This window comes from Protopterus annectens, chromosome 16.part0 (assembly GCF_019279795.1).
Source record: "Protopterus annectens isolate FY-2018-M chromosome 16.part0, PAN1.0, whole genome shotgun sequence".
NCBI lineage: Eukaryota > Metazoa > Chordata > Ceratodontiformes > Protopteridae > Protopterus > Protopterus annectens.
The window spans coordinates 472926645-472953327 of record NC_056750.1 but is presented as its reverse complement, the minus strand read 5'-3'; the positions used below and the strand labels follow the sequence as shown (position 1 = coordinate 472953327).

The following is a 26683-nucleotide window of genomic DNA, read 5'->3' as shown; positions in this document are numbered from 1 at the left end:
AATATATATATATATATATACATATATATATATATATATATATATATATATATATATATATATATATATGATATATATATATATATATATATATATATGCGTATATATATATATATATATATATATATATATATATATATATATATACATATGATTTTGTATACAACTGTTGTAATGGCAAAATAAAACCATTCAGTAAAATAATCTGAGAAGGTGTTTCTTGTCACCTGTTATCAGAGATTGTAGATTAGTGATAAAAAGGAGAAATGCCCCCTGGTGATATTCTTATCAAGGAGCACAATCAGTCCTTGTCTTAAAATGTACAAGGTCTAAGTCATTAAAAGGGAATTTGCCCTAGCATGCAGCAAGTTTATGGCTAAAGCACAGGTCAAAGTGCATATGTAGGTGACCGCTACTATACTGAGATGCTAACAGATTACTGACAACAGCACTATGGCCCGACCTGGCATGTTAAACTCAAGGAATGAAGGCAAGAAGGCTTTGAGAGATGCTATAGAACAAGGTAATCATTCTAATAAAAGAAGGAAGTTGTGCTTGTCACTCACATACCTGATAGGTCCTCTCCTTCAGGAGTGGAGATGTCTTCTTGTCTACTTTGGAGACAGTGGCTTGTAAGTTAACAGCTTCATGTTGCAGTATTCCTTGTCTGTTTGCACAAAAACCTATATCACCACTTTCATCATCTTTTTCAGCTCCTGTCAACTGTCGACCTAAAGACAGCAGCAATAAAAAGCAAAATCAGCCAGCTCTGTATTATGCTACAGAAAACATTTTCATTCTAAGAATCATCTGTTTTATTATATTGGAAATTATTTATGAAATTACATTTTTGTGTGTTTCCTTGCTTTATTCTACTAAATTCATATTTCTACCAAGAGAACGACTTTTACAATCCTTTGCAGAGAGAGGGAAATAATATCATTTGTTCCTGTTTTTAAGCCTCTTTCCAAGAGCATCTCAATTCAAATGTAAATTATTTACTTTCATTTATATTCTGCAGCATTCTATAGCTGTGAGCAAAAATGCAAAGTCAGTCAACACCAACAAGAAATGGATTTAAAAATGAGGGACAATGCAAACAATTTCTAAGACTTAGGAATAATGCAGGTTAATTCAAGAAGGAATAATGTTTACTAGTTTTAATGTAAGTTTTATGAAATAATTCTGACCGCAATATTCATTTGTTTTAATAACATGTTCAACTGAAATAAGATAGAGGATTTAGAAATTCTGAATGCTGTATCCTTACTTTGTAAATCAGAAAACATTAAACAGACATCTGTTCTGCAGCAAGCATGCTACAGGATTTGTAGTGTTACTAAACCATTTGCTCAAAGCTTGAACTAATTTTATATATAGTTCTCATTTTCCAAACCCAAAAAGTGGAATACTCCTCCTCCTAACAAGGAGCAAAACTTCAAAATGTGGTACATTTACAAACAATGCCAACAAGGAATCTCACAGAAAGGTGAAAATGTACTACTTTATACTTATACAAAGGATATCCAGAGGGTGGCTTAATGGTTAAGGTGTTTGCCTTACAAACACAAGGTGCAGGGTTTGGGACTCGCAAAGGATAATTGGCTAGGCTTAAAGTGGCTCGCAAGAGCAGTTAGCTTAGTACTAATCTATTAATTGAGCTTTGAGCTTTATTAATTTATATATCTAAGATTGTTATAACTATAACTCCACTAAAACCATATGGGTAAGATTCACAAAGCACTTGCATTAAAAGTAGCTTAGCCTGTATAAAGATGCTCTGTAACTATGAAATACATGAGGCAAAGTCAGGGTTACTTTAAGTTGCTTCTGAATCTTTCACTACAACAGAGTACATCACACCTGTGGTGATGGAACCTATTCACTTGTACTCAAACATCCATAGGTTTACAATGTTTTGGAAGCTGAATGTATATACATGGGAGGATAATTATTGCAACATATACTGCTCCAGTTTGTAACTGCCTCTCCCCTCTACAGAAAACCTGCATTACAGTATGTAATTACAGATGGTGACGAAAATATATTCATAAAGGAGATGATTGCTCTACGACTTGGGACAAAGTCGAATGAGAGTTCATCACCTTAAGTGCATTACATGTCATGCCATTAAAAGGAATACAAAAAATATATCAGAAGGTTTATTACAGTTACTCACCTGCATACTGCAGATCATCACTTAATAATCTGAAACTATTTTGAACTGACTACCTCAGCAGAAAACTATCAGAATAAAGGGTTTTCTGCCTGTTGTTAGGCAAAGGACAACCACTTACCAGGATAAAACTGCTGGAAGTATCATTTATTGTTTAGCTGTTAGATGACAGGACTGCCCAGTAAAAACTGGACTTCATCTATAGATACTTTTACGTCTTTGTTCCATTTCAGTAAGATGGCAGATGGTTGCAGCGATACATTTCTTATGAAACTAATGAAGTGTGAAAATTCAGACAAGTATTCATTTTATACAAAGTTCCATGAGTTGGGTGTTACTTTTATGGCTGTATGACTTCAGGTCCAGTAAACGTATTATTGGTAACACACACACACACACACACACACACACACACACACACACACACACACACACACACACACACACACACACACACACACACACCCCAAGTATTATGGCATCTACATGACCACATCAAACACCAAGGATGCAAATATAGTGGATAATCGCTGAATGGAAGTTTTCATCCATTACATGGCCCAAGTACTTGAGACAGCTGTGGTGAATGAGCTGACGGATCATATAACATCACACAGTACAGTCTTCTCCCACATACACAAACTATCTGGATGATAAGACTACAACAATCAAACTTAGCTTTCTCGAAGGATTATGCAAAGGTTACAACCACCATGGCCACATATCTCTAAATTAAGTTGTCACTTATAGGCATGTCTAAATAAACTTAAAATAAACACAAAGGGTGGCAAACAAAGTAGCGAAGTACAAAAAGTTGATTTAATAAAATAATATGAACCACAAAGATTTCAAAAATGCTTTTCGCCCAGTACTATGACTGGACTTCCTCAGATACCAACACATAATTAATGATGATGTTAAATACTTATTCCACTTAGTCACATGACTATTGCATCAGTGTATTACAGTTAATTAATTAACTGAATAATTACCCGAAAAAATTAGCAAGTCCTAGAACCAAGTTAAAACTAAAACAAACTTGAATATTAACAATACATAGGTGGAATGTTAAAAGTACATATGTAGTGCTACTTATACATACTCGCATGGAATGTTGCATATTAAATGTTAAATATAGAATAACTTTTTCTTAAACCTTCAAAGTTTTGTAAATAATAAAAAATAAAAATGAAATGAAAATAAAAATGTTATTTTTAACGTAGCAAACTTCTCAGTTTCAAAAAAGGTAAAACGGTGCAAGTTTCATTAATTCCTGGAAATTGATTAGCGTTCAAATGCAATTGCCATAGTAATTCAAGGCATTCTAAAAATAATGAAGCAGGTCCTCCTTGAATGTTTTCACTCGTTTTATCAATGACCCTAAACTTAAATTTGTGATTAGGACAATGTTGAATGTGTCTTACTAGTGCGTTCTCTGTTTTAACTCTCCAAATGGCATACAAATGCTCATAAATCCTTTCTTTGAGTTTTCTATCTGTTTTACCAATGTAGAAAACTGGACAGAGAATGCAGTGGGCCAGATACACTACCATCCTACTGTTACAGTTGTAACGACCAGTAGAAGTGAACTTCTGGCTGTTGATGTGAAAAAATTGTCCCACTGCAATGGAACTGTAGTAGTTACAATTTTCACATCGATACATACCTGGTGTTCTAATGTAAGTTACCAAAGGTGCCTCTATGAGTTTCTTTAAATTCTTTAAACTTGTGGATTCTATTCTTAAGAAGTATGTGGAATAGGAACCCCAAATCAGTCATGATTCTTGGACCTTTTTAGAAGTGAACAAAATAAAGTTTTCTAAGGAAAACAATTTTTTAACCATTGATGTATGTGATTTATACAGTTCGATCCCACACGAAGAGGGAATCAAGTTTGTTCTAGCTAGGATGCATAGCTTTAATGCACTGGAGAGTGAGCTTAGGATAGTGGAGGAACTGTTCGGTATTATTCTATCTAACAATTTTATTCTTTTTGATGACACAATATATTTACAAGTGGTAGGGATGGCAATGGGCTCACCATGTGGTGCAAGTTTCACTAACATGGTGATGGCCCATTGGGAACATGTCCACTTGTTGAATAACACCAACGTCATGAACTTGATTGTACATTACACATGTTTCCTGGATGATATTTTTATAATTCTTAAGGGAAACAAAAGTGCGGCTGAATTTATCCTGCAAGAACTTAATGCTAGTTCTAATTTTTTTAAATTTACATATAATTATAGTGACAACAACATAGCATATTTGGATGTCATGTTAACAAAAGGTGTCACTCAATACTTACACTGCATTGATTTACCATAAACCAATGTATTGTAACACCTTTTTGCATTATGCAAGTGCTCATCCACCGTGCACAAAAAAACATCAGTAGTAAAGGGGCAACTCGTAAGAGCTGCCAGAATGGTAACTACTGACGAGGATTTTTTAGCTGAAGTTAACAACCTTAAACACGTTTATTGAGAGGGTACCCCGACAAGTTCATTGACAAGTTGGTTACAGAGGTTTCACACAAACGTGAAGTAGGTTTTTACAAACCAATACTTGGTTCAAGTGGATTTAATTGTGAGGATACAGAAAGGATACCCCAAACAAATTCACCCATAGGTGACAATAATACAAGTTCAGTCGTAAATAAGGTAAAAAAATATAGGATGAACTTTATATTGATGTTTAGTATAAGTGACTTAGAATTAATGAACAAATTAGGTAACAAACCAGTTATCACATATAGAAGGGGAAAGAATTTAAAGAAACTCATAGAGGCACCTTTGGTAACTTACATTAGAACACTAGGTATGTATCAATGTGAAAATTGTAACTACTGCAGTTCCATTGCAGTGGGACAATTTTTTCACAACAACAACCAGAAGTTTACTTCTACTGGTCGTTATAACTGTAACAGTAGGATGGTAGTCTATCTGGCCCAGTGCATTCTCTGTCCAGTTTTCTACACTAGTAAAACGGATAGAAAATTCAAAGAAAGGATTTATGAGCATTTGTTATGCCATTTGGAGAGTTAAAACAGAGAACACACTAGCAAGACACATTCAACATTGTCCTAATCACAAATTTAAGTTTAGGTTCATTGATCAAACAAGTGAAAACATTCAAAGGGGATCTGCTTCATTATTTTTAGAATAACTTGAATTACTATGGCAACTGCATTTGAACGCTAATCAATTTCCAGGAATTAATGAAACTTGCACTATTTTACCTTTTTTGAAACTGAGAAGTTTACTACGTTAAAAATAACATTTTTATTTTCATTTCATTTTTTTATTATTTACAAAACTTTGAAGGTTTAAGAAAATGTAATTCTATATTTAACATTTAATATGAAACATTCCATGCGAGTATGTGTAAGCAGCACTACACATGTACTTTTAACATTCCACCTATGTATTGTTAATATTCAAGTTTGTTTTAGTTTTAACTTGGTTCTAGGACTTGCTAAGTTTTTGGGGTAATTATTCAGTTAATTAATTAACTGTAATGCACTGATGCAATAGTCATGTGACTAAGTGGAATAAGTATTTAACATCATCATTAATTATGTGTTGGTATCTAAGGAAGTCCAGTCATAGTACTGGACGAAAAGCGCTTTTGAAATCTTTGTGGTTCATATTTTATTAAATCAACTTTTTGTACTTCGCTACTTCGTTTGCCACCCTTTGTGCTTATTTTAGTTACTTTGGTTTTGTGCTGATACTACGTCTAAATAAACGGACTGCCTTGTTGACCATCTCAAGAAATTATTTAGATTTCCTTTCAAGAATGCAGCTTGTTGCCCTCTGCCAATTTAAGCTGGGTTACTCCAATGTTACAGCTTGGATATTTCCTATCTAACAAAGGGCACAGACAGGTTAAAGTAATTTTATGAGTGGATAATCAGATATTTACAACAGCAACTTTTTCCACAGCTTTCATCATGAAGTTTGTTCTAGCATCAGAACCTTTTAGAAAAGTATGAGGAAAACCCCCATCTGCAGAGGGCGACTGATAAACGGATAGGCTGAGTGATAGAATGTAAGATGGGAGATGAGCAGTTCAGATTCAGATCAGGATGCAGCACAATTGACCCAAGATTGCAGTGAGACAGATACTTGAGAAGAAGCTAGAGATGAGGACAGAGTTCAACTGGGCATGCCTAGACTTGGAGAAAGCATATGACAAGGTCCCAAGGAAGCTGATTTGGGCAGTACTGTGGGGGTATGAAGTACCAGAAACATTGGTAGAATTAGTGCAGGCTATGTACAAGGACCCAATGACTCAAGTATGAACAGTGTTCGGCCTCACAGAGGGGTTCCCAGTGGGAGTGGGTGTACACCAGGGTTCAGCTCTGAGCCCACTGCTGTTCATACTGGTGATGGACTTATATTAGCAAACAGGTCAAGGGGGCAGAGCAACAAAATTGCTGTATGCAGACTATGTGGCATTACAGGCAGACTCTGAGCTAGAACTTCAGCAAAGGATAGGAGAATGGAATGCAAAACAGAAGGCACATGGGATGAAACTAAACACAGATAAGAGAGTGGTAATGGCAGCAAATCAGGGAAATCAAAAGAAGCAGTGAATAGAGACAGAAGGGAAGATAGTGGAATAGGTAAACAGCTTCCGGGAGGGGTAGTTGAGGAGAAGGGAAGTCTAAATGAAGAGGTCAAAGCTAGAATCAGAGGGGCTGCAGCCAACTGACAGAGTATCAGGTGTAGTCTATGACAGAAGAATGCCAAAGAAGCTGAAAAGTACGGTGTACAAGACAGTGGTCTAACCAGTACTACTGTATGGTACAGAAACATGGGCAGTAAAGGCAGAACAGTTGAAGAAGCTAGAGGTGATGGAAATGAAGTGCCTGAGAAGGCTGGTAGGATGCACACTGTGGGACAGATGAAGAAATGAGGACATAAGAGCAGAAGCCAAAGTAGCTCCAATTGCAGAAAAGATCAAAGAGAACAGATTACGGTGGTTTGTGCACCAATTGCAGAAAAGATCAAAGAGAACAGATTACGGTGGTTTGTGCACATGTAGAAAAGCAGAAGAATCTGGTGAGGAAGATTTGGGACAGACAGGAAGAAGGTAAGAGGAAGCTAATATGTCTAGCAAAGAGGTGGATGGATTGTGTGAAAGAAGATCTGCGACAGTCAGGCATGAGTTTTAAAGAAGGCAGGAGTGTGGCACAGAATCGAGAGAGTTGGTGACAGTTAACACGACACCCTGAGCCCATGTAAAAAAATATGGGAAAATGGGGGCTGATGATGAGAAGGAGGAAATGTACCGTGATGTTCTAGAATCAAAACAGCTTGTATTCAGCTGTACGTGACTGACATGTGAGCTCCACATGACTGAAATGTGCAAGTGAATCCAGGCTGGTTCTAATTTCAGAATGCCAGGGTTGTTTTCACTGTGTTCGGACTAGAACCTGCCTGGTTCATCTGCACATGACTGAAATGTTCACTGATGCAATCATGCCCAGGCACTGGTCATCTTGTTAAATATTACCAGAAAGTACAGAAACCCACTGGCTCTTTTTTCTGACTTCATAACTTTGCAGTTGTGATACAAAGACTAAATGATACTTGTTTTGGTATATGAAGATATTTATTAAGTACACTACATAATAGGAAGTGCATTACTATTAAAAGTCAGTTTAGCTGCTCTCCATATACTACAAAAACTTTAGTGTGTCAGTGGAAGTAGTCTTGCTTTTGGCAAAGCTGATTTTGTATTTTGTGAGCTAAGCAAAGCTTCATCATTAAAATTAGGTTAATCATGATCATTCCCCCCATGTGATGAGCTGCACCTTACAAGGGGAAAGATGTGTAATTTCCTGGGTGTTTCTATGCACTTATCTATGAGGCAATCTGGTCTCCAATTTAAACACAAGTCTGTGACAGACTGGGTACTGACCCTCCTGTGGGATGCTAGGGAAGATGCAGTGACTTTAGTGGAATGTGTTTTTGTTTTAATGCACTTGAAAGAGGAATACAGTAATTTAAACCACGTTCATTGCTGGCATTAAATCAAATTTCCCAGATTAATTACCAATATTCCAACAAGTTTTCATCATCCTCACCTTTTTCACACCCACCCACTTTATTAATAATGAAAAAAAACTTTTCCTACACTTTGTTGAATGCCTATACAAGACATTGCTAGTTTTTCCAACTTTTACATCATACATGTGCTTGCAAATCCGGTCTCTAAACCTCTTACTTGTTTTATCAACATAAAAGGCTGGGCAAAAAATACAGATTGCTAAACAAACCATCCCAGAGGTATTGCAATTACAAGAAACTGGGCACCCTATCATTCTACAATATCCCTCAACACAAACACAGGGGTCATCATTTTCATATTTACACTATTTGCACTAACTACATCTGAGCATTTTTGCCCATGCATATTTTCCTATGTTCCTTTTTCACCCAATTTCTAAGTAATCTTTATAGTGTTTTTTTTCTCCCCACTACAAGTGACCTGTGGAGAGTTTCCCATCTTGACCTTAAATTCCTGAGTGAAGGTCAAGTTCCAGGTTTTCAAAGATTTCCATTAGGATAAATGTGCATTCAGATCAGATATCTGACCCTAAATCCAACTCGGTGAAAACATCCAAATCTACACCATGATGAGGGAATGCCAATAATATACTCTAGCCAACTGTACATAATCATCTGGTAATGTAAAGGGGGTGGGCGCAAACTGGAAAAAAGCTGTATATGCTATCCATACCTCTCAACCTCTCAGCATAAGAAATCGAGACAAAGGCACAAAAATAGGGCCCGATTTTAAATACTGCTCCTATAAATGCAGAAAGTTGCTAGTATGAAGTATATGAATTCTGAAACTCAAATGTCTTTCCTTAATTTAGTATTAGTGACTTCAATATTCAATTTCAAAAGGAACCAACCACAAATTTTATGAGGAACAGACCAAGAGGAAAAAAATCTGGACAGTCTGCAGAAATCTGAACAGTTGAGAGGTATGATAATATCCTCACCTTGCAGCAAGATCCTGCACAAACGAATAATCCTTTAGGTCTTCAGTACCCTGACCTCCCTATGCAGTACATCTTTCGGACTGTGAAAACTACAATGTGACACATGTAACAAGGACACTAATACAGTGTAATGATTGCAGATTATGCTGTCTGGCAGTTCAGAGGGCATTCCATTATGAAGTAGCTTGCCAATGGGTTGTAGCTGAGAACCACTGAGGGGTCTATCCATATTGGAATTTCAAACAAAATGCTGATGGTCAAAAATCTATCTTTATGATTCACCTGCTTCAGAAAATTTAGCTACACAGATGTCAAACTCGATTTTGAGACAGACAATTATACAAAACATTTTATCAAACCTTCCAAAATTGCTGCTTTGAAACCAGGCTGCTTCCCTTACTTATGACTGCAAAGTGACAAATGGCTGTTCTCTTTTTGCATTATCTGAGAGATACTTTGGAATTTGTAAATCACATGTGATATAAAACCAAATCTTAAAATGCTTTCTACGTGGAAGGGTTTTAGGATCTAGCAAAACCAAAAACATTATTCCTGTAAGAAGACAGCTCAATTAAGGGGACAATATTAAAGGCCTGTGATACAGCAAAACCAAAAAACATTACTATAAGCAGCCAGCTAATCTAAGGAACTATAAAAAAAGGGATGTGGTACATCACATCAAAGGTAATCACAATAAAAACCAATCAATTCCTGCTACGTAGTCAAAACATTTTTGAGGGGAGCTGAGGTTACCCACACAGTCACGCTGTTCACTATCTCATTTACAAATAAGTTCCAGGGTTACCAAGTCTCAGAGTAAAGGACACAGCAATGTTGAATTTGAACAGATGAGCTTGGACACCTGTCACAAAATTACTATAGTTGTGATTAGAATTTATAATTGTAAATTACATACTAATTTTTGTTAACAGTTTACAAAGTATTACCAATGGCCAGAAGCATCCTTTGACAGGTATAGAGTACAACTGAGGCACTTTTGTAACCACTACAAGGTCTATTGCATCTCCCAAAATACAGGTCTACCAGCAATTTTATGCAAATCGGAGATGCGTCAAAATTTTCACATAGTCTAGAATACCACAGATATGTTTTTTTGCAATCCTTATGACTTCTCACATAATGATGTTGCTAACGTTATGCTGCAATGGTTAAGGTACCTATTACTAAAATAGTTTGAAACCCACAATATTCACTTGTAACTGTATAAGTCAGTTATTTAACCTGATCAAATCAACGAGAAAATAGTCTAACTGCTGTTCTTACAATCATTACTGTTTCTATGTGCTTATAGGGTGAATCTTTGTTTCATCAACTACTTTTACCTCATTACTAACTGAAATAGATTTGTATGGATAAGCTCATTACATTAGTTCACAAACATTAAAAAATAAATAAATGATACTGGACATTCCTAAAAATAACTACTTATTGGTCTGGTTTTAAGTGCAAAAATTTTGCTAACTAGTAAACTGTGCTGCTTAAGTCATTTTATGACTACAAGTTCTTCTACTGCTTTCACCCATAAAATTTTGTGATTGTGATCACATGCATTAACGTATCCCTAATCTCACAAACTGTAAAGCACTTTAGGGTATACAAATTAAAAAGTCAACAATGCTAAAGAAAATGCTTTGCTTTTCACCATATCTGTATCACATTTGCACAAGAAGCAGAAAAATACATGGCAGAAAAACAGGTTGAATTATTACGACCTCTGTGAAAAATATCAAGTACCCAAACAGCAGCAGTATCAGCAAAATGCTTACAAGTCCAATTCTCTCACTACTTCAGTATCCTCACACTTAATAACTGCATATTAAAATCACATCAGAAACCCACAAAGGACAAAAATACCAATAAGAGCTGCAAAGTTTTGGCTTGTACATTTTCAAGTCTCTACAAAATGTAGAATGTTTAATGAACTATGTAATGCCCAGGACATGTAGTTGTTTTTGTTCTTCTTTTAGCTTTTCCCAGTTAGGGGTCACCACAGCGGAACTCCGGTCCGCTAATGATTGGCAGTAGATTTTTATGGTGCTGAGGTGCCAGCTCGACGCCAAACCTTCAACGAAGGCACGCCCATTTACTTGTATCTTTTGAATGCCACTTGACCATGGGGGTGACATGCAGACTCGACACAGAAGGCACTCCAGCAGAGAATCGAACGGGAGAACCTCTTGCTGTGAGATGCTACCACTGCACCACAGCGGCTTCCCAGGACATGTAGTTACAGTCATTAAATTGGGAGACAATGCTCCTGAAATCACTAAGGAGAAGAAAAGCTCTCCACATGTGAAAAGTAGGTAAATATACAAACTGCTGACAAATGTCAGGAAAATTGACAAAGATGCATAATATCAGACACCACATGAGGCAGAATCAAATAAAGAAATTCTCAAGGAGACAGCCAAATAACTTAGGGTAGGTAATGTTAAAAAAATAAGTTATTACTAGAAAAAAATGGGGCAACAACAATTTTACAATTAACAAGTGAGGAATAATGAATAATAGATAATGCAACGATACTAAATTGTGCAAAAAGAAAAAAAGAAAAGAAAAAAAATCACAGCTACAATCAGAACATTCCTAAAATCTCAACACACATAAAGACAACATGCAATTACAGAGAGAGAGATTATTTTAAATATATGAATAGAATCAGGGAATGTAAAGCATTTTTAATGACAATGTGGCAGATTAATATGTATATAGCGTTCCTTCAGGAAGACAATGGAAGGTGGGCAAACTGTAAAATTAAAATGTGATATGAAAGCAAGAGAGACATGTAAACCTGTAAAGATGGAGCTACAAATTCCTATTATAAAGCAACTACATTATTTTACTGTGCAGTATACCTGACATTCGAGTTGTCCTTATTTGGCAGCCCAGTAAGTGACCTGATGTAGCACTGGTAAAGTAAATACTTCAGGTTTTAATAGCTTTAATTATAGCTTTAGATTGTCTAGTCCTTTTTTTTTTCTTCACAAGGCATCTTGCAACATGTTTTAGGAATGCTAAATAATACAAACTACCCTATCAGACTGTTTGTTAGGAAAACATATGGATGCTAAAAATACCAAAGAAAGGCATTTTATATATATATATATATATATATATATATATATATATATATATATATATATATATACACATACACACACACACACACACACACACACACACACACACACACACACACACGTTTGCAAAGAGGATTCTTGTAACTATCATACATTATCCTTACCTAGATCACTCTGAACATATTTTGCAGCTTTGTTCTGATATTCTAAAGTAAATTAACTGTACTAATAAGGCTGCTTCATGTAATAAAATTGAAATGAATGTTCTATATGAAAGAGAAACATTACATTCTAAGATCTCTTCCCACTCGAGAATATAGACATTTGTGTAGTTAGCGAGACATGGTTTAAAGAGGCAGAGAATTCCCCAGCAGTGCAAGGTTTCAGTATCTTCTGCACTTTTAGACCAGCAGCTACACAGAAAAAGGATAAAGCAGGAGGTGTTTCAATATACATCAGTAACAAGCATACCTCTAAGGTGGTCAAACAGGATGACACGGAGTCCCTCCATGTGCAAATCATCATAGACAAAATCTCGTACCACATCCTAGCCAGCTATAGGTCATCTCCCACATCCCAAAAACTCACAATGCATACTTGGACCTACTTGCAAACACTTACCATCCAGCCTAACAGGATACACATTTGAGATTTTAACCCTAAGTAGACTGGAAATCCTACATGGCCTCAAATCTACAGGCACAGGAATTCCTGGACTTCACAAACACCCTTGACCAAATAGTGAATACATCCACTAGAAGCTTCAACATACTGCATTTCGTACTTACAAATATGGAAGAATGCTGCACCCCCCCCCCCCAATGTCTCATCCTCCCTGTTAAGGTATGACCATAAAGCTCTCTCCTTTGAAATAAAAATCAGGTCCATGATCCCATTAAAACCAGCCACAATTAGGAACTATTCCAAGGCAAATCACATTTTAAGTAATGGACTGTCAAAATTCAATGCTCCTCCAAACCCAGAGAACACAGTAGCCTATGCTGAATTGCTCAGAAACTCTGTACAACCACACCAATGGCTGCATAGAGGCTACTTTGCCTACCAAAAGTAAGCCCAAGACTAATCTCTAGAAACAAACCATCCTGGTGGTAGTCCAAATTAATAAAATATGGCAAAAATCAGGAAGGGTAATTCCTATAAAAATATAAACTCTCTCATTAAAGTAAATAGGCAACAATAAGTGGGCTAATTAGGTAAACCAAAGTCAACATTGAGGTTAGATAAACTCCCAGGTGAAAGATAATCATAAGGCCTTCTACAGCTATGTCAGAAACCTCAAGGGCAGCACACACTGAACTGGTGGTCAATGGTGCCACATTCACTGAGCCTGGCAACATAGCAATCCTGTTATCAGACAAAATTAATTTCCAGCTTTACACCCCTCTCAGCCCCCAACCACCCCCTCAAACATAACCTCTCCAGCTACAGCTAGTAAGCACATATTGGCTGCTCTCACTAAAGCTAAGCACATGGCCTCAATGGGTCATAACAACATTCCAGGATGCCTCCTGAATAGTATAAATATAACTTAGAAGGACCCCTGGAGTCATTACTTAACTACAGTCTTGAAGCATTTTTTTGTGCTAAATGAATGGATGACTGCAACAGTCATCCCGCTTCATAAGGGAGGACCTTCAACAGATCCTGGAAACTACTGACCCATTAGTATGACCAGTCTTATTTGTAAAGCCAAAGAAAGAATATTCATGGAAATTATCAACATGGACATAGGAGACATCCAGATGCTGTATCCATCGCAGTTTGGCTTTGTCAAAGGAAGGTCATGCTTACTGAATCTTGTCGACTTCTTTGAAAAGATCACTAAGGCAACACATGAGGGGAAGATTGTGCATACTGCCTACCTAGATCTGGCTAAAACATTTGGTACAATACCCCACTTGGGCATTGTCAACAAACTAATGGAACTAGGTATAAACCCCCTTTATAACACACTGGATAGTTATCTGGCTCACTGATATGACCCAGGAAGTTACAATCGGTGAGACCATCTCCACAGAGAATCTGGTCAGCAGTGGAGTCCCCAGGGCTCTGTGCTGGGTCCACTTCTCTTTGGCATCTACTTCCCAGATGTCAAAGCCAATGTCAAAGGCCTCTAGCTAAAGTTTGCAGAGGATTGGAAACTGGGAGCATTCACTGAAACCCCCTGAGGTAAGAACACCCATTAGGAAGGTCTAATACAGATAAATGCTTGATGCTAAGGCCATGGTTTAAAACTCGGTACCAAGAAATGCTTTACAGTACTTTTTGGGAAGTCTACTACCCCAGGTAACTATGTCATCAATAAAATACCCTTAAAAGTTGCTTCACTAATCAGGGATCTCGGAACTAACGCAGGCATTAATCTAGCCTTCAACCAGTATGTGTCCAAAGTAGTAAGAAAATCCTCCTACGTTGCTCAACTTATAAGCAAGGGTATGGCATCTAGATCCAGAGAGGTCATTATACCACTGTACTTTGCCCATGTTAGACCCATCATAGAGTATAATGCCCCTTAGGTATGTACCTGACCAGACACATGCAGCAATTGAAACATTCACAACGGTTCTTTACAAAAAGAATACCGGCAGTAAACACAATGTCCTACACTGATCACCTCAAAGCCCTGTCCATTTACTCAGTATTATGCAGACTTCAGAGTGGTGATCTATTGTTGGAAATAAAGGGCATACTTGGACCATATTTTCGTAAACCTTTTGCACATCCACAAAACAATCATCATCAGAACTACTAGATTAAAAGACTTTAATTTTGGTTGTGATATAAACAGACATGTTGGGGAGGCAGATATGTTTCTTATAGAACTCCCATTCTCTGGAACAGGCTCTCCATCAATGTGAATCAGAGTTCATCCCTATCTCTTTTTAAGTGCAACTTGGACGAATGGATGGGTAATCAAAAATTCACCCCTGGCTCACCTCCTATGTCTCTGATGGACAGAGACAGTCAGTAAACCACTACCTATATACATCAAATTTGTGGGTCACATTTGGGTTACATGGCTAGGTTATAAGGGGCCTAATGGTGGTTAGTGAAATATACAGCTATGAACCTACAACTACCAGCAGTAAGGCATGTGTCTAATCAGCGTTTGTGGTACAGTGAGTGGCTTGTTCTTAATTTCCCTCTAACTTCATCTTGATCATCCATAACAATAAAAGTAAAACAAATAAATGTATCATTGATGGTAAAGGACCATGACAAGTTGCTTCTTTGGGATTCGTTTTTGAAAAGCACCTTCAAGGATAATCCAAAAGCCACAACTTTTCTTCCCCAGTTAATAAAGCAAACATTTCATACTATAATGCAAGATATATGACCAAACATCTATACCAATTAAACTCTATTGATAATCTCAAACAATGCAGATTTGACTGTGGGAGAACTTATGGGTACTGGTAATAACCAAAAAAAAACACATCCCTGCAAGAAACAAACTTAAAAATGAAATAACCAGCAAGCTCAAACAATGTGAGTCAAACCTGTCTGTTCAAATCCTAAGAAGATGATGGAATTTTTAAAGGAAGGAGAAGATACCCAAATTCCTTAACGAAATGGAGCAAAGCCACAGTCTTCCTCTCCCTAATTAAAGATGAACCAAAATGATAGAAACGTACACTTTGACACTGGAATAACTACCAGTCAGTCAAACAGGTACCTGAGGGAAGTTGGGATAACCTACAAAATAACAGAAGTGACAAGAGGATACCTTTCCTGTAAAATGGAAAACCAAGTTTGACAACTGGACCCCTCCTGGCAGCTTCAGTTACCTTTGAGACCAGAGGGAGCAGTGAGCCTAATGAAGCAGCCATTCCAGAGGTGGACTCAAGTGGTTTCCCTAACTAAGGATTACTTCCTTGGCTTGTGCTATTACAGGTTCATGTACTGCCAGGAACCAGAGAGGCAGGCAAACATCACCATTCTTGATCACAGTGATTCAGTGATGATAATTTGTGGCTGTTCTCTGAATTTTCTAACAAAACAGAATCACATGTTAAAGTGGGCTGTTACATAGAAATCTTCCTTACTGAAACAGACAAAACTAGTTAAGGACTGCATTCTTTTTGTTATTGAAAAGACTCCGCATGGTGCCCTTCTCCTGGTAGATCATAATAATGTAGGTTTCTCTCATCCTAAGCTCCAGATGAGGACAGGAAATGTGACAGAGGGAGTTTGCCAATATTTTCACTTCCCCAGTATATGACCAGCTCTACAAAAAATGCTAGTTTATGCCAAACCAGCATCAACTGTTTACACAAAGAGCACAAGTGTATGCTACCCTGATTACGACTGTGCTATACCATGGCCTGATGTATCAACCAGTGTAGGTTGGCCTCTGGTCTCAAATATCCTTCTAGAGTGCATAGTAAAACAATGACATTGAGCTGACTTAACTGATGACCCCTTGCTTGGGGGGGGGGGGTCTTCATTTCCTCTACTTCCCTCATCCAAATCTTTCATTATTCCACTGCACTTGGGGGGGAGGGTCTTCATTTCCTCTACTTCCCTCATCCAAATCTTTCATTATTCCACTGCATAGAGGTGGAATCAATACAGATCTTTCAAACTATAAGGCAGTTGCCATCGTATCACCCTTATAAATTTTTTTGAAAAATGTATTCATATGCAACTTTTTAACTATTTGATAACCATCTTTTATCTTCAACCCAAAAAAGCTGCCATACTCATCACAGCAATACTGCTTTGCTGAATTTTGTAAATAATTTCAGCACCCAAAGAAATGCAGGAAGCCTACTATCCTCCATCTTCCAAAACTTATCAAAAGCTTTTGACACTGTCTGTCACCAGAAACTCTTGCATAGATGCTCATCCTTAGAGCTCAATATTTCTCAAACAGAGCATAAGCAGTGAAATGGAAAAATAATTTCTCAACCTTCTTGCCTGTAACTATTGGTATCCCACAAGGACATATACTAGGCACCATACCTTTCAACATATTCATCAATGACATCTATACTGCTACAAAAAAATCCACTCTAGTAGTATACATTGTTGATTCAACACTAATCTGCTCTGAAAAATCTCTCTCTGAACTTCAAGACCTTACACAACAATCCTTATCAACTGAAACATGACTAATAAGCAACTACTAATACACTCCACAAAAAAACTAAATTACTGCTCCTCACCCCAAAACACATCTAGGTCATCAACAGTGTGTATTACCATCTCTGCCAGCAACATTGTGCTAGAAAAAGTAAACCACATGAAATTACAGAGTGGAATCATAGATGACCAGTTAAAATTCAACCACTATTCATCACACACGGTTAAAAAAATAAAATCATTTAAAACACAGTAAAAACCTACCTTACTGACATTGCCAGAAAATGTATAGCCTATACTTTCTTAATGCCATCTCTCCTCCCAATCTTCATTAACCATCATTCTGACTGCAAAGTCAATTAAAACAGAGCTAAGACTTCAACTATCAAATCAATGGATGTGATCCTGTATATCTCCAGGCTAAATTCCACTGCTATCTTTAGCTTCCCATATCATCAAGCCATTTCTCTTTGTTCAGAATCCTATTCCCTACAGACGGTACTCTCCAATATCTGAAAAGGTTTATGAGCATCTCTCAGCCACATACATAGTTCTGTAGCACTGCTCACCCACAACTTTATACTTCAAATATAATCTTTATGATAGCCATATAAATAATCGATGGACATGTTTTATACACCACCTCTTAACACTAAAATTTTTGCCCTACCTAGTTTACCCATTTCTATGAATTTGTAAGCACTAATCGCATGATTTATTACCCGTTTGACAAACCCACTAATATACCTATTCAAATGTGCAATGTTCATCATCAACTAATGTACTGTAGTACTTTATTATTCCACATGAATATAATCCCATTAGGTGCAATTGTCAATGTACATTACTTAATATCTGTTCATGCATATTATCAAAGGTCTGCTTAAAAATATTTGTAATATGTTGGAGTTTTTCTCCCCAGACCTTTGCTAAAAAGGGTTTTTGACTGAAGCCAGTCAGACAAACCCAGTAATCAAATACAAAATACAATAAATAAAAAGGGTGAAATCCATGTTGGACCCCCATGTTACCAGTAAAGTGTCTATTATCAAGGGCTGCAATATGTTTAGATGCAGGAATGACAAATGCATGTTTTATTACATCTGTAAATTAGATTGGTGGGAGCAGTGTACTGCTCTGATTCATTGTATATGGTGTTTTTTTCTTTTTTCAAGTGGTTTTGTGGCCATGGAGGTAGTATATGTAATTAAGTAGGGTATGGGGCAAAAACTCCAAAATAGGTGGATGTTGGGGGGGGGGGTTGATAGCACACCTGCAAAAACATTTCATTATTATTTGATTGAATAGTACTTGATTGAAAAATCAAATGTTAAAAAAAAATTGACAGAAAATCCACACGACTGAATTGCATTCAGTTTAGGCCCATAGATGGCCATTTATAAAGCTAATGATAACGTTTCTGATTAAGGGCTTTAAGAAAAGGAAGAGAACATTTTATCCAATTCAGCAGCATTTACAAATAAGAGGAATTTCTAAAACAATTTCCAGAAAAAGATGTTCCTAAGTTAAACCAGTCAAAATCCATTAACTTCTGGACATTCCTTATCCAATTTATAATGATAGTAAACATAATTTCTTTTTGGATGCATTAGAAAACATTTTAAAATGCAGCTTACATTTAAGAACTGAATTTCTAAGAATCATCCATTATATATTCCAAAGGCAATTTTGAGTGTAATGGCCCACCAATTTCTTAAATTCAAGGAAGCTGCTAATAAAATGTTAAAGTTGGAACATTTCAAATCACATTTAGCTTTAAAATTAGCTAGTGTATGAAATTCAGTTTTGGCTGACTTGTTCCCCCAAATAACACAAGAAACAATTCTGAGGATTACTGTAAAAGTATTTACAAGCTATATGATATAATCAGATAAAAGTTCTGTTGATAAAGTCAATAAGTTTTAATATCATAATACAGCAGATAAATGGGTCTATTTTATGTGATCGAATGATCAAAATAGCGAATGCTCTAAAGAGTGAAAATGCAGCACATTGAAACCATTACTGTGGGGGGCTGTGCCCCCTACCCCTGCTAAATATATACACCAACTCCGAGATCACACCACAGTGAGGAAAGGGCAAATATTCTGTTCTTCACTGTACCATGATCCCACAAAAAGCACTTCGGTGTGCTGCATTTTCGCTCTTTAGAGTGTTTGCTATTATGATCATTCGATCACGTAATATAGACCCCAGATATTGTGACGAACTTCCCAATACCAACTGGAAATCTAATAACTCAATATTTAATTTCAGTATTTTTTTAGGTTTATCCCAAATATGCAAAAAAGAGACACAACGTTTCAAACTGTTTATGAGCAAGATAATAGATTTACCTAAATTAATTACACTGCATTAAAGTGCTCAATTATATCTTAAAAATAGAGAAAATGGAATTGAAGTTTGCAGTAATTTAATATTGGGGGACAGTACACAGCTAATAGATAAGGATGTGGAAATTTATAAATACACCTGAGGCAACAAAGGAAGACTGACATTTTAAATACATAAATATGCAGTTAGGAAAAGAATATGTTTATTCTCAAAATTGTTTGAGATGCCCAATGAGAAAATATCACTGACAAGATTGTTATTATTGTGATACAAAATAAAGCCAAGAATAAGACCATTACCCAGTGTTTGCTATTTCTTCATAATCCTAGATTGAAAGGGTGACACTAAAGATGAACAAACTAGCTTAAGCTTGTTAACCAAGACAACAAATACTTTATGTCAATATTTATACGTGAAATCCGATAATATTTTAAGTTAAGTAGGGTAAGAATTAGGCTAAATGGTTATTGGTTTAAATACAATTCTCTAATGTCAAGTGTTATATATTACATAATTTTATCAATCACTTTGTCTTTATAATTCTTATAACAGAAAAAGTGGTATAATCATCTGGTCCTGTTCATTATTCCTCATTTAAGGTTTTATTTAGCTTTTATAATTTCATCTTTGTCTGAATCTTTGTAATGGTGGTTAGCATAATGTTTCACCAAGTTAAATCTATTATAATTGCAAAACTTTATTTCAGTTTCTCTACTGTAAACATGACAGCTAATGTTATTGTAAGCATTTCAAATTTCTCTTCAAAGTGTAGTATTATTGGATATGGGTCACAAATATCCTTGATATTAATCCCAACAAAAATATTGAATTTACCTAGTTTTAGTATATCTGAAAGATATTTTGATGGGAGATAGTCTCACTCAACATACTTAACATTTGTCAACTTTTCATAAAATGAACATACAGAAGAATAAATAGATGAGTGAATCTTTAATTCTGGACTCAGTTTTAGCATCTTGATTGCACAGTAAAGCCAAATCCAAATGATGAAAAATACATTGCAATTTTCATTTTTAATAATTGAAGCATAACTAATTAGTACCTCTCCAGTGCACATTAAATTAGGCCTGCTTTATAGCTAGAAGTATCTAGCCAAACTAAATGTTAAGGTGCCATCAACAAGGGTACCGATTGTATTACTAACCCTAATGTCTTTGAGGATACCTACATCAAAGTCTCATGTATAAATGGCAAATGTGTCTCAAAGTGTTTGTAATGCTAGCTGAGTGGTCTGAAGTTATCTGAAAGTCAAATACTAGAACAATCTATTGAGAACCCATGGTTGGTCAACTGCTAGAAGGTATCCACATCTCCTTCAGTGCTAAATAATCCACTTTACTGCAAGTGGAAGAGAAATTAAATCTGTCTAGTTTGTTATTCAATAACACATTCAAATCTCCTTCAGGTATAAAATTATTATCTTTAGATTAGCCCAGTTCTACAAGGTAATATATTATGACAAAAGGTATATACTGAGTCCAAGCAATGCTTCTCTAAAGGAAATCCAAAACCTGAAAATAGAAATTTTCCATCTGGTTGCAAAACGGTTCTCTTTTTTTTTTTTTAATTAAAATGTCATCTCTTTATTATTAGCAGAATATCTCAGGATTCTAATATGATGACTGGTTCATTTTGTTTAATAAATGCTTAGCTTTCATCTGTATTTCTTGAATACAAGCTATAGTGTAGGTATTTACATAAAATATGCTAAAACATCTTTTCTGTTTGTATGCCATTCAACATATATATTAATAATTTTAGGCTTACATCAGGCTAAGTTCTATTGAGCATATAGCTATAGAATATACTATAGAAAACCACAAAAATGAAAACACTGACACAGACATTAATATATTTAAGTTAACATTCAACTTACTGTGCAAAATAAATTCCATAAAATATACTATCACCTGGTATCATGAGCGCAATATCCTGCTGTCCTGGTTGATGGTCTTAAATGAATGAAAAACTATCAGTTTATATAAGTTTTTCTTTCCTTTTTTTTTTTTTTTTTGCAGGGAGATGCAGAATTGCACCCTGATTTCTAAATATGCTACTACCAAGACTTCATCATCTCTGAGAGAAAATAATTGCATTTTGTTTCCCTCAGATATTATGCAATTTCAAAATGAAGTATTTAATGACTAGGGAGTTGGGGATCATAGACCCCACATTGGGGTTGCACTGGGCTGCACCCACCATGTAAAAATATGTTAAACTAAATTCAGTTATCATGTTGCTGTCCACTGCTTTAATAGGCCAGCAAGGCTGAGTTCAGCAAGTTTGCTGTTGATCAGTTAGGTATTGGGACATCAAACTATTGCATGTACACAATGACTCAAAATATATAACCCCTATTCCATACCTGCAAGAACTACCATGACAGCCTAATCCCAGACTTGGTACTTGCTCTAAGCCAAGTCTAATTATACAGCCAAACCACAAAGGTGAGAGAGAGAGAGAGAAAAACAATAAACAAATCAGTGCCCAATGACAAGAAAATTACTTAATATTTACACCAACTTTGCCAGCCACAAGATCAACTATGGCATAATACATAACCACTGAAATGCACACAATACAACCAATATTTAAATCAAAGATGTGACAACTGCAAGGCACAAGAATAGTAACCAAATTAAACAATAGCTCTAAATGGCACTAAATATACAGAACCAACTGATATTGAGAATATCCTGGCAGATAGGTTCAGTGTTAACTTTACCCCTCTCTCATCCCCTAAAGGTACCATCTCTATACAAGAAGAATACAAAGTTCCTGTAATCATGGCTGCACAGGTAAAAAAACACACTCTCCAATGCCAAGAACACAGCATCCATGGGACCTGACATCCCAGGCTGCGTTCTACATGAACTACAGAACGAACTGGCACCCCACCTAAGTACCATGTTCAATCATAGCCTCACCTCAGGCTTTGTGCCCACTGAATGGTGCACAGCAATGGTTATCCCACTCCACAAATGGGGAGCCACCAGGGACACATGAAACTACCTCCCCATTAGCCTGACGAGCCTGGTCTGCAAGGCTATGGAACGTATCATCATGGAACTTATAAACAATGACATTGGTAATCTCCAAACTCTGGACTCTACCCAGTTCAGGTTTGTAAAAGGCAGATCATGTCTCCTAAACCTGATTGACTTCTTTGAAGTGGTCACCAAAGCCGTAGATGAGGGTAAGGTGGTTCACACAGCTTATCTAGATCTCGCCAAGGCTTTCAACACCATCCCCCACTCTGGAATTATAGATAAACTCACTAAACTAGGTATAAATCCCTGTGTCACAAGATGGGCTGCCAGCTGGCTCACTGACAAAACCCACACTGTGAAAGTAGTAGACTAAATCCAACTTCAGACCAGTGACAAGTGGAGTACCACAGGGTTCAGTCCTAGGTCATCTCCTGTTTGGTATCTACTTCTCTGAAGTACAGGCTAACACAGAAGGTCTTTGGCTAACGAAGTTCGCAGATGACTGCAAACTAGGAGCCATAATCAAAACTCCTAATGATATGGACATTCTACAAAAGGGCCTCACTGAGACAGATGCCTGGTGTCAAAGCCATGGCCTCAAGCTCAATGCCAAAAAGTGCATTGTCATCCCTTTTTGAAAAAAAAACTCTGTACCCATGAACTACCACATAGGTGGTAGTCTACTTAACACTGAAAGTGTGATAAGAGACCTTGGGACACATGTGGACAATAGTCCCTCTTTTGATAATCACATCACCACAGTAGTCAGGAAATCCTTCTACGTGGCACACCTCATCACAAAAGGTTTCTCATCCAGGAAAAAAAGAGGTCATTGTTTCCCTCTACTCATCACTTATTAGACCCATTATAGAGTACAACGCCCCTTTTAGTATGTAATTCACAAGACATCTACAACAACTGGAAAGGCCACAGAAATACCTCACAAAGAGGATTACCAGCCTCAAACAGATGCAGACCATCACAAAAAACTCCAGCTTTACTCTGTCACATATCGCCTACTCAGAGGCGATCTCTGCCTAACATACAAAGCTATGTCAAACCCAGAGCTGTTGGACATGCTCCACTTAAAGAAATCCCAATCCCTCAGAGCTACACTCTCTAGGGGCCTAAACCTTGTCACCACAATAAACAGAACATGCTGGAGGGATAGAGTCCTGTCCCAGAGACTTCCCATACTCTGGAATAAACTACCTATCTATCAAACAGAGCTCCTCATTAGCACTCTTCAAGCAAAATCTTGATGATTGGATGTGAGATAGGAAATTCAACCCGGGGATCACTTCTGTGGCTCTGCTTGACAGGGGCACAGGAAAATAATTTTCTTGGGTGGCAAAAGCCAGGGTACCATTTGGCTAGGCTTATATAGGACCTAGGGCCAAAAGCCTAGTACCTACATATGAACCTAAAAAGCATCACTGAGAACAGTCCACCAGAATTTGTCAAGGATCTCTCCTATGTTGATACTGTTAAACGAAAACAGTAGTAATAACTTTCACATGTATCAATCATGTACAGCTTTCTTAAAAAGCTGTCAGCAATACACGGTCAAATGTAAAACAAATGTTAAGTGTATATAAATAAAAAGTGCTTATATAATATATTACCTTTTGTTGGCTTGTAATAAAGTGGCAGCACTGAATCTTGCAATAATTAAATATGGGTTCATATAGTACTACATGCATAACAGACATAACATTCAATTACTTGCTACACCTACAATATATAAAAATCATATAAGCACATGTGATATTTATGTCTATATATCTGTGTGTCATAAAATATCTAAAACTCAAAATATCAAACCTCAAAATATAAAAAAAACCTGAAAAGACAAAATATTGAAAACTCAAACCGAATCACAAAAAAAATCTAATAATTCTCTCCATTTAAAAACACCACATCTCATACACCCTAACTACAAAACTGAGATTAAGTGTCATCTTGGTAATGGCACTGTAAGGCTAAGAGTTTATAGTAACAATGTAAAGGGTTACAGTTAGATGCAAGGATAGAGTTAGGGTTAGCACAGGAGTAAGGTTGGGCAGGTGGACAGCAAAACATCAGTCCAGGTGAGTAATGTAAGTTCATCAATGGATGTCTTTCAGTGGTTATTCAGGCTTTACCTTCATGACCAAACCACACCATTATGCACTACCTCCACAATGTGATATATTACCGAATTTTGTAATATAAACATTTTTGCTGAGGGAGTGCTCTTTGCATCCATGCATGTTGGAAGCTGTAACCCACACCTCTGCCACAAATATTTTCTGAGACTATAGATCATCAGAGAAAATGCAATTCTTTTTTTTTTTTTTTAAACAACAAGTACTGCTTTTTTATAAAGCTGTGTATTATTTCAGGGCAGGTGTCCCATTCTCATCACATCCCCTTCACTTTCATAAGATTAAACAAATAGAAGAGGCACACTGTTTTAATTTCAGTTTTGTTAAAATTAAGAGAATCACAGAACAAACCTTTTCAGAACAGTGGTACATACTGAGAACTGCCTCAGTCAGACAGGTTCACTTATGCCCCAAACCCAAAACTATCGTTTCAGATATAGAATTACTGCCATTCCAGCATTCTAAGAGAGTGGTCAGTTTTTTTTTTTTTTAATTATGTACAACTCTTACATCTAGTACTTCAAAAAATGTGCTTATTCTCAGGTACACTCCTTTTTAAGTAGCCAACTCAATTGTTTTTTTTTAATTGTATTTTAATGTATTACTTAAACAGGCAGAACAGTACATCCTTTGGACTCGAGGTGAGTTATCCTCTGCAAAAGCATTGGTATAGTTATGTATTTCTTCTACAAGTATGACTTTATATTATAATGAATGAAATTCCTCTTTCATGTTATTAAGGGTAGTTCTTTATATCTAGCCTGTAGCACAGAGTTCCCTCTTCTTCCAATGTTACTTGATTTTCTGCAAAATATAGATTTTGCTTTGATTAAAGTGAAGCCATACAGAAGATATTCAAAAATACTTGCTCTTAATGCAAGTGACCTTATCTGGTGTAAGGCCTATGTATATATAAAATAGGCTTACACCACTGTAAGTCATTTACACTGAAAAGAGAGCAAGCTTTTTGAAAATCAGGCTCTGTGTGTTTTATTTCTTAGGTGTCTGCATTACATTAAGTTTGTTTCATCTATTAAGAGACACTAACTATACGTGAAACTTGTATATTACATAAGCAGCTATAATGTAGGGATACAATAGACAACAAATGAAAGTGCTTTTTTTGAGATTTACATTTATACAACCTAAACAAAGCATGGAATTTAAGCAACTCCAGAAAAATTCATGTACCTATTTAGAATTATAAAACTGGTCACTTTTTTACTAAGAAAATCGTTCCAAGAAATCGCATCATGCAAACTTAAAAAAATAAGCCATCAATAAATACTGAATGTGATTTGCTATATGGTAAAATGATGGGATTCATGTTAATCCATCAAAGGCATTTTCAACGAATGCAAAGATATTGAAAACAGTTTGCTGAAACCACCGTCAGCGAATGCGAATAATTTTTTGCAGAGGGAGCACACCTACACCCTCTTGGGATTACATACACCAACTCCAAGTTCGCATAACACTGGAGAAAGAATCTCCACTTTCGAAGAAAGTAGTTTCAGTGAATTAGTTTTGAATTCTTTGCATTCACTGAAACCACCTTAGATGAAGTATTATGTTCCCAAATGACAAATCATTTCACAGAAAAAAAAAAAATATATATATATATATATATATATATATATATATATATATATATATATATATATATATATATATATATATATGGAACAAACTTTGGCTAATATGGGCGAGCCAGATTTAGGGGACAGACAAACCTTACCATGCAGGGACTGTATGGGAACATA

General features: G+C 36.3%; 1 protein-coding gene across 1 annotated transcript in view; it reads right to left on the bottom strand.

Moving 5' to 3' along the window:
• The window catches only part of LOC122790910 (carboxyl-terminal PDZ ligand of neuronal nitric oxide synthase protein-like), a gene marked incomplete in the record, with an annotated part of 1500930 nt that overhangs the window by 211133 nt on the left and 1263114 nt on the right, over positions 1 to 26683 (bottom strand). Inside the window, 1 exon segment of the mRNA XM_044058594.1 lies at positions 571 to 731. Within this exon segment, the coding sequence (XP_043914529.1) occupies positions 571 to 731 (161 nt within the window).